At 51.8% G+C, this 10,357-nt stretch overlaps 1 protein-coding gene across 1 annotated transcript in view; it reads right to left on the reverse strand.

Moving 5' to 3' along the window:
- Positions 1–1,578: 1,578 nt before the first annotated feature.
- The window catches only part of prpsap2 (phosphoribosyl pyrophosphate synthetase-associated protein 2), a gene marked incomplete at its 5' end in the record, with an annotated part of 20,354 nt that continues 11,575 nt past the window's right edge, over positions 1,579–10,357 (reverse strand). Inside the window, 3 exon segments of the mRNA XM_045219600.1 lie at positions 1,579–1,856; positions 3,884–4,030; positions 5,720–5,790. Of these exon segments, the coding sequence (XP_045075535.1) occupies positions 1,698–1,856; positions 3,884–4,030; positions 5,720–5,790 (377 nt within the window).

Below are 10,357 nucleotides of genomic sequence, written 5' to 3' on the forward strand. Positions count from 1 at the left end.
TCTGTCTCTGACTAGGTCAGGTCCACTAAGTCTGGAGATGGGGTCTGTCTCTGTCCAGGTCAGGTCCACTAAGTCTGGAGATGGGGTCTGTCTCTGTCCAGGTCAGGTCCACTAAGTCTGGAGATGAGGTCTGTCTCTGTCCAGGTCAGGTCAGGTCCACTAAGTCTGGAGATGGGGTCTGTCTCTGTCTAGGTCAGGTCGGGTCCACTAAGTCTGGAGATGGGGTCTGTCTCTGTCCAGGTCAGGTCCACTAAGTCTGGAGATGGGGTCTGTCTCTGTCCAGGTCAGGTCCACTAAGTCTGGAGATGGGGTCTGTCTCTGTCCAGGTCAGGTCCACTAAGTCTGGAGATGGGGTCTGTCTCTGTCCAGGTCAGGTCCACTAAGTCTGGAGATGGGGTCTGTCTCTGTCCAGGTCAGGTCCACTAAGTCTGGAGATGGGGTCTGTCTCTGTCCAGGCCAGGTCAGGTCCACTAAGTCTGGAGATGGGGTCTGTCTCTGTCCAGGTCAGGTCCACTAAGTCTGGAGATGGGGTCTGTCTCTGACCAGGTCAGGTCCACTAAGTCTGGAGATGGGGTCTGTCTCTGTCCAGGTCAGGTCCACTAAGTCTGGAGATGGGGTCTGTCTCTGTCCAGGTCAGGTCCACTAAGTCTGGAGATGGGGTCTGTCTCGGTCTCTGTCCAGGTCAGGTCCACTAAGTCTGGAGATGGGGTCTGTCTCTGTCCAGGTCAGGTCCACTAAGTCTGGAGATGGGGTCTGTCTCTGTCCAGGTCAGGTCCACTAAGTCTGGAGATGGGGTCTGTCTCTGTCCAGGTCAGGTCCACTAAGTCTGGAGATGGGGTCTGTCTCTGTCCAGGTCAGGTCCACTAAGTCTGGAGATGGGGTCTGTCTCTGTCCAGGTCAGGTCCACTAAGTCTGGAGATGGGGTCTGTCTCTGTCCAGGTCAGGTCCACTAAGTCTGGAGATGGGGTCTGTCTCTGTCTAGGTCAGGTCCACTAAGTCTGGAGATGGGGTCTGTCGTTAGCAGGAGCCTGGTTCTGGTTCTGAGACAAAGCATCAAACTAACATCACACCACTTCACAATCACAAGAAAACTATCAAGTGGAAGATGTCTTTCCATTTCTCTTTATTTTTTAAAATTTTTCATTCAGCGCAGAAAACACAATAAATACAAAAGCTTGTAACATTATCGTTGTAACATTATCGTTGTAACATTATCATTGTAACATTATCATTGTAACATTATCGTTGTAACATTATCGTTGTAACATTATCATTGTTAGTACCATAACAAAGAGAGTGTGTGTGTTCAGTCATCCAGTCCTATGTGTCTGAACAGGCAGGAGATGCTCTCTCTGTGTGTGTTCAGTCATCCAGTCCTATGTGTCTGAACAGGCAGGAGATGCTCTCTCTGCTGTGTGTTCAGTCATCCAGCCCTATGTGTCTGAACAGGCAGGAGAGAGAGTGTGTGTGTTCAGTCATCCAGTCCTATGTGTCTGAACAGGCAGGAGATGCTCTCTCTGCTGTGTGTTCAGTCATCCAGCCCTATGTGTCTGAACAGGCAGGAGATGCTCTCTCTGCTGTGTGTTCAGTCATCCAGTCCTATGTGTCTGAACAGGCAGGAGATGCTCTCTCTGTGTGTGTTCAGTCATCCAGTCCTATGTGTCTGAACAGGCAGGAGATGCTCTCTCTGTGTGTGTTCAGTCATCCAGTCCTATGTGTCTGAACAGGCAGGAGATGCTCTCTCTGCTGTGGATGCGTCTGATGGCTTCAGAAAGGATCAGGCTGATATCCACCGTCTGGATCTTAGCGCACTGCAGCTTCTGATGCTCATGGGGAATAGTGTTGGTTACCACCACCTATACACACACAGGGATAACACACACGACACACACACACACAGGGATCACACACAGACACACACACATGGTTAACACACGCACACACACACACAGCGATCACACACACACACACACACACACACACACATGGTTAACACACAGATACACACACACACACACACACAGGGTTAACACACACACACACACACACACACACAGGGATAACACACACACACACACACACACACACACACAGGGATAACACACACACACACACACAACACACACAGGGATCACACACACACACACACACAACACACACAGGGATAACACACAGATACACACACACAGGGATAACACACAGATACACACACAGGGATAACACACAGATACACACAACACACACACACACAGGGATAACACACACACACAGGGATACACACACACACACACACACACACACACACACACACACACACACAGGGATAACACACAGATACACACAACACACACACACACACACAGCGATACACACACACACACACACAGCGATAACACACACACACACACAGGGATAACACACAGATACACACACATGGTTAACACACACACACACACACAGATACACACACACACACACAGGGATCACACACACACGGTTAACACACAGATACACACACACAGATACACACACACACACACAGCGATCACACACACACAGGGATAACACACAGATACACACACACAGGGATCACACACACACACACACACACAGGGATAACACACAGATACACACACACATGGTTAACACACAGATACACACACATGGTTAACACACACACACACACACACACAGCGATAACACACAGAACACACACACACACACACACAGCGATCACACACAGATACACACACATGGTTAACACACACACACACAGATACACACACACACACACAGCGATCACACACACACGGTTAACACACAGATACACACACACAGCGATCACACACACACACACATGGTTAACACACAGATACACAAACATGGTTAACACACACACACACACACACACACACACACAGCGATCACACACACACACACACAGTTAACACACAGATACACACACATGGTTAACACACACACACACAGCGATCACACGCACACACACGGTTAACACACAGATACACACACATGGTTAACACACACACACACACACACACAGCGATCACACACACACACACACAGCGATCACACACACACACACACACACACGGTTAACACACAGATACACACACATGGTTAACACACACACACACACACAGAGCGATCACACACACACACACGGTTAACACACAGATACACACACATGGTTAACACACACACACAGGGATAACACAAACACACAGTCTTGTACAACTAACCTTGTGGGGACACACAATTCAGTCCCATTCAAAATCCTATTATCCTAACCCCTAAACCTTACCCTTACCCGTACTCTAACCCTAACCCTAATTCTAACCTTAACCCTAAACCCCCTAGAAATACGGTTAACAACACACACACACACACGGTTAACACACACACACACACAGTTAACACACACACACACACACACACACACGGTTAACACACACACACACGGTTAACACACACACACACACGGTTAACACACACACACACACACACACACACACGGTTAACACACACACACACAGTTAAAAACACACACACACATGGTTAACACACACACAAGTTACACACACACACACATGGTTAACACACACACACACACGGTTAACACACACACACACACAGTTACACACACACACACACACACACATGGTTAACACACACACACACGGTTAACACACACACACACACACGGTTAACACACACACACACATGGTTAACACACACACACACATGGTTAACACACACACGCACACGGTTAACACACACACACATACACGGTTAACACACACACACACACACACACACACACACACACACACAGACACAGGTTAACACAGACAGACAGACATACCTTGTCGATGGCAGACTCCTCTATGAGTTTTGGTGCATCGGAGGAAAGTATGCCGTGCGTTGCCATGACGAAGATCTTGCACGCTCCACGCTCCTTCAACGTCTCTGCCGCCGCCACGAAACTGTCCACATCATCTATGATGTCATCCTGGGGGCGGGACACACAGCAGCTGTCACTGAGGACATTCCAACGGCCTTACAGGGGGTCAGGGTCTGGGTGGTCTGCCTGTGAGTGTGAGGACTGTGAGTGTCTGTGTGTGTGTGTGAGTGTGAGCACTGTGTGTGTCTGTGTGTGTGTGTGTGAGTGTGAGTACTATGAGTGTCTGTGTGTCTCTGAGTGTGAGCACTGTGTGTGTCTGTCTGTGAGTGTGAGTACTATGAGTGTCTGTGTGTCTCTGAGTGTGAGTAATGTGAGTCTCTGTGTGTCTCTGAGTGTGAGCACTGTGTGTGTCTGTCTGTGTGTGTCTGTGAGCGTGAGTACTGTGAGTGTCTGTGTGTGTCTGTGAGTGTGAGTACTGTGAGTGTCTGTGTGTCTCTGAGAGTGAGCACTGTGTGTGTGTCTGTGTGTAACTCTGAGTGTGAGTACTGTGAGTGTCTGTGTGTCTCTGAGTGTGAGTACTGTGAGTGTCTGTGTGTGTCTGTGAGTACTGTGAGTGTCTGTGTGTCTCTGAGTGTGAGCACTGTGTGTGTCTGTGAGTGTGAGTACTGTGAGTGTTTTGTGTGTGTCTGTGAGTGTGAGCACTTTAAGGGTGTGTCTGTGTGTGTCTGTGAGTACTGTGAGTGTCTGTGTGTCTCTGAGTGTGAGCACTGTGAGTGTCTGTGTGTCTCTGAGTGTGAGCACTGTGTGTGTCTGTGTGTGTCTCTGAGTGTGAGTACTGTGAGTGTCTGTGTGTCTCTGAGTGTGAGTACTGTGAGTGTCTGTGTGTCTCTGAGTGTGAGTACTGTGAGTGTCTGTGTGTGTCTGTGAGTGTGAGCACTGTAAGTGTCTGTGAGTGTGAGTACTGTGAGTGTCTGTGTGTGTCTGTGAGTGTCTGTGAGTGTCTGTGAGTGTCTGTGTGTATCTGAGTGTGAGCTCTGTGTGTTTCTCTGAGTATGAGTACTGTGAGTGTCTGTGAGTGTGAGTACTGTGAGTGTCTGTTTGTGTCTGTGAGTGTGAGTACTGTGAGTGTCTGTGTGTCTCTGAGTGTGAGCACTGTGTGTATCTGTGTGTGTCTGTGAGTGTGAGTACTGTGAGTGTCTGTGTGTGTCTGTGAGTGTGAGTACTGTGAGTGTATGTGTGTCTCTGTGTGTGAGCACTGTGTGTGTCTGTGTGTGTCTCTGAGTGTGAGTACTGTGAGTGTCTGTGTGTCTCTGAGTGTGAGTACTGTGAGTGTCTGTGTGTGTCTGTGAGTGTGAGCACTGTAAGTGTCTGTGAGTGTGAGTACTGTGAGCGTCTGTGTGTGTCTGTGAGTGTCTGTGAGTGTCTGTGAGTGTCTGTGTGTATCTGAGTGTGAGCTCTGTGTGTTTCTCTGAGTATGAGTACTGTGAGTGTCTGTGAGTGTGAGTACTGTGAGTGTCTGTTTGTGTACTGTGAGTGTGAGTACTGTGAGTGTCTGTGTGTCTCTGAGTGTGAGCACTGTGTGTATCTGTGTGTGTCTGTGAGTGTGAGTACTGTGAGTGTCTGTGAGTGTGAGTACTGTGAGTGTCTGTGTGTGTCTGTGTGTGTGAGTACTGTGAGTGTCTGTGTGTCTCTGAGTGTGAGCACTGTGTGTATCTGTGTGTGTCTGTGAGTGTGAGTACTGTGAGTGTCTGTGTGAGTACTGTGTGTGTGAGTACTGTGAGTGTCTGTGTAGCTCACCACGATGATAGCGATGCGGCCTCCTACGTCCCCTACCACCGTGATGGGAGGCTTCTCTTTGGGGATCAACGCTGGAACACACAACACACACACACAGAGCCTTTAAAAAAAACCACAACAGGTGTTTAAATCCTCCAAGATATGGAGCAGGCAGATGACTGTGTTACCTGGGATCTCCAGTCTGAGGTCTAGGACTCCACTAGTCTTGGCAGTAGGAGGGGACTGTGTTACCTGGGATCTCCAGTCTGAGGTCCAGGACTCCACTAGTCTTGGCAGTAGGAGGGGACTGTGTTACCTGGGATCTCCAGTCTGAGGTCTAGGACTCCACTAGTCTTGGCAGTAGGAGGGGTTACCTGGGATCTCCAGTCTGAGGTCCAGGACTCCACTAGTCTTGGCAGTAGGAGGGGACTGTGTTACCTGGGATCTCCAGTCTGAGGTCCAGGACTCCACTAGTCTTGGCAGTAGGAGGGGACTGTGTTACCTGGGATCTCCAGTCTGTCTAGGACTCCACTAGTCTTGGCAGTAGGAGGGGTTACCTGGGATCTCCAGTCTGAGGTCTAGGACTCCACTAGTCTTGGCAGTAGGAGGGGACTGTGTTACCTGGGATCTCCAGTCTGAGGTCCAGGACTCCACTAGTCTTGGCAGTAGGAGGGGACTGTGTTACCTGGGATCTCCAGTCTGAGGTCTAGGACTCCACTAGTCTTGGCAGTAGGAGGGGTTACCTGGGATCTCCAGTCTGAGGTCTAGGACTCCACTAGTCTTGGCAGTAGGAGGGGTTACCTGGGATCTCCAGTCTGAGGTCTAGGACTCCACTAGTCTTGGCAGTAGGAGGGGACTGTGTTACCTGGGATCTCCAGTCTGAGGTCCAGGACTCCACTAGTCTTGGCAGTAGGAGGGGTTACCTGGGATCTCCAGTCTGAGGTCCAGGACTCCACTAGTCTTGGCAGTAGGAGGGGACTGTGTTACCTGGGATCTCCAGTCTGAGGTCCAGGACTCCACTAGTCTTGGCAGTAGGAGGGGACTGTGTTACCTGGGATCTCCAGTCTGAGGTCCAGGACTCCACTAGTCTTGGCAGTAGGAGGGGACTGGTTACCTGGGATCTCCAGTCTGAGGTCCAGGACTCCACTAGTCTTGGCAGTAGGAGGGTGTTACCTGGGATCTCCAGTCTGAGGTCTAGGACTCCACTAGTCTTGGCAGTAGGAGGGGCTGTTACCTGGGATCTCCAGTCTGGTCCAGGACTCCACTAGTCTTGGCAGTAGGAGGGGACTGTGTTACCTGGGATCTCCAGTCTGAGGTCCAGGACTCCACTAGTCTTGGCAGTAGGAGGGGACTGTGTTACCTGGGATCTCCAGTCTGTCCAGGACTCCACTAGTCTTGGCAGTAGGAGGGGACTGTGTTACCTGGGATCTCCAGTCTGAGGTCTAGGACTCCACTAGTCTTGGCAGTAGGAGGGGTTACCTGGGATCTCCAGTCTGAGGTCCAGGACTCCACTAGTCTTGGCAGTAGGAGGGGACTGTGTTACCTGGGATCTCCAGTCTGAGGTCCAGGACTCCACTAGTCTTGGCAGTAGGAGGGGACTGTGTTACCTGGGATCTCCAGTCTGAGGTCCAGGACTCCACTAGTCTTGGCAGTAGGAGGGGACTGTGTTACCTGGGATCTCCAGTCTGAGGTCTAGGACTCCACTAGTCTTGGCAGTAGGAGGGGCTGGTTACCTGGGATCTCCAGTCTGAGGTCCAGGACTCCACTAGTCTTGGCAGTAGGAGGGGACTGTGTTACCTGGGATCTCCAGTCTGAGGTCTAGGACTCCACTAGTCTTGGCAGTAGGAGGGGACTGTGTTACCTGGGATCTCCAGTCTGAGGTCTAGGACTCCACTAGTCTTGGCAGTAGGAGGGGACTGTGTTACCTGGGATCTCCAGTCTGAGGTCTAGGACTCCACTAGTCTTGGCAGTAGGAGGGGTTACCTGGGATCTCCAGTCTGAGGTCTAGGACTCCACTAGTCTTGGCAGTAGGAGGGGTTACCTGGGATCTCCAGTCTGAGGTCTAGGACTCCACTAGTCTTGGCAGTAGGAGGGGTTACCTGGGATCTCCAGTCTGAGGTCCAGGACTCCACTAGTCTTGGCAGTAGGAGGGGACTGTGTTACCTGGGATCTCCAGTCTGAGGTCTAGGACTCCACTAGTCTTGGCAGTAGGAGGGGACTGTGTTACCTGGGATCTCCAGTCTGAGGTCCAGGACTCCACTAGTCTTGGCAGTAGGAGGGGACTGTGTTACCTGGGATCTCCAGTCTGAGGTCCAGGACTCCACTAGTCTTGGCAGTAGGAGGGGACTGTGTTACCTGGGATCTCCAGTCTGAGGTCCAGGACTCCACTAGTCTTGGCAGTAGGAGGGGACTGTGTTACCTGGGATCTCCAGTCTGAGGTCCAGGACTCCACTAGTCTTGGCAGTAGGAGGGGACTGTGTTACCTGGGATCTCCAGTCTGAGGTCTAGGACTCCACTAGTCTTGGCAGTAGGAGGGGTTACCTGGGATCTCCAGTCTGAGGTCCAGGACTCCACTAGTCTTGGCAGTAGGAGGGGTTACCTGGGATCTCCAGTCTGAGGTCCAGGACTCCACTAGTCTTGGCAGTAGGAGGGGACTGTGTTACCTGGGATCTCCAGTCTGAGGTCTAGGACTCCACTAGTCTTGGCAGTAGGAGGGGCTGTGTTACCTGGGATCTCCAGTCTGAGGTCCAGGACTCCACTAGTCTTGGCAGTAGGAGGGGATGGTTACCTGGGATCTCCAGTCTGAGGTCCAGGACTCCACTAGTCTTGGCAGTAGGAGGGGACTGTGTTACCTGGGATCTCCAGTCTGAGGTCTAGGACTCCACTAGTCTTGGCAGTAGGAGGGGACTGTGTTACCTGGGATCTCCAGTCTGAGGTCCAGGACTCCACTAGTCTTGGCAGTAGGAGGGGCTGGTTACCTGGGATCTCCAGTCTGAGGTCCAGGACTCCACTAGTCTTGGCAGTAGGAGGGGTGTTACCTGGGATCTCCAGTCTGAGGTCTAGGACTCCACTAGTCTTGGCAGTAGGAGGGGACTGTGTTACCTGGGATCTCCAGTCTGAGGTCCAGGACTCCACTAGTCTTGGCAGTAGGAGGGGACTGTGTTACCTGGGATCTCCAGTCTGAGGTCCAGGACTCCACTAGTCTTGGCAGTAGGAGGGGTGGTTACCTGGGATCTCCAGTCTGAGGTCTAGGACTCCACTAGTCTTGGCAGTAGGAGGGGGTTACCTGGGATCTCCAGTCTGAGGTCCAGGACTCCACTAGTCTTGGCAGTAGGAGGGGACTGTGTTACCTGGGATCTCCAGTCTGAGGTCTAGGACTCCACTAGTCTTGGCAGTAGGAGGGGACTGTGTTACCTGGGATCTCCAGTCTGAGGTCTAGGACTCCACTAGTCTTGGCAGTAGGAGGGGACTGTGTTACCTGGGATCTCCAGTCTGAGGTCCAGGACTCCACTAGTCTTGGCAGTAGGAGGGGACGTGTTACCTGGGATCTCCAGTCTGAGGTCTAGGACTCCACTAGTCTTGGCAGTAGGAGGGGACTGTGTTACCTGGGATCTCCAGTCTGAGGTCTAGGACTCCACTAGTCTTGGCAGTAGGAGGGGACTGTGTTACCTGGGATCTCCAGTCTGAGGTCCAGGACTCCACTAGTCTTGGCAGTAGGAGGGGACTGTTACCTGGGATCTCCAGTCTGAGGTCTAGGACTCCACTAGTCTTGGCAGTAGGAGGGGACGGTTACCTGGGATCTCCAGTCTGAGGTCCAGGACTCCACTAGTCTTGGCAGTAGGAGGGGACTGTGTTACCTGGGATCTCCAGTCTGAGGTCTAGGACTCCACTAGTCTTGGCAGTAGGAGGGGTTACCTGGGATCTCCAGTCTGAGGTCCAGGACTCCACTAGTCTTGGCAGTAGGAGGGGACTGTGTTACCTGGGATCTCCAGTCTGAGGTCCAGGACTCCACTAGTCTTGGCAGTAGGAGGGGTTACCTGGGATCTCCAGTCTGAGGTCTAGGACTCCACTAGTCTTGGCAGTAGGAGGGGACTGTGTTACCTGGGATCTCCAGTCTGAGGTCTAGGACTCCACTAGTCTTGGCAGTAGGAGGGGTTACCTGGGATCTCCAGTCTGAGGTCCAGGACTCCACTAGTCTTGGCAGTAGGAGGGGACTGTGTTACCTGGGATCTCCAGTCTGAGGTCTAGGACTCCACTAGTCTTGGCAGTAGGAGGGGACTGTGTTACCTGGGATCTCCAGTCTGAGGTCTAGGACTCCACTAGTCTTGGCAGTAGGAGGGGACTGTGTTACCTGGGATCTCCAGTCTGAGGTCCAGGACTCCACTAGTCTTGGCAGTAGGAGGGGACTGTGTTACCTGGGATCTCCAGTCTGAGGTCTAGGACTCCACTAGTCTTGGCAGTAGGAGGGGGTGTTACCTGGGATCTCCAGTCTGAGGTCCAGGACTCCACTAGTCTTGGCAGTAGGAGGGGACTGTGTTACCTGGGATCTCCAGTCTGAGGTCTAGGACTCCACTAGTCTTGGCAGTAGGAGGGGCTGGTTACCTGGGATCTCCAGTCTGAGGTCTAGGACTCCACTAGTCTTGGCAGTAGGAGGGGCTG

The sequence above is a fragment of the Coregonus clupeaformis genome, unplaced genomic scaffold, assembly GCF_020615455.1.
Source record: "Coregonus clupeaformis isolate EN_2021a unplaced genomic scaffold, ASM2061545v1 scaf2522, whole genome shotgun sequence".
Taxonomy (NCBI): Eukaryota; Metazoa; Chordata; class Actinopteri; order Salmoniformes; family Salmonidae; genus Coregonus; species Coregonus clupeaformis.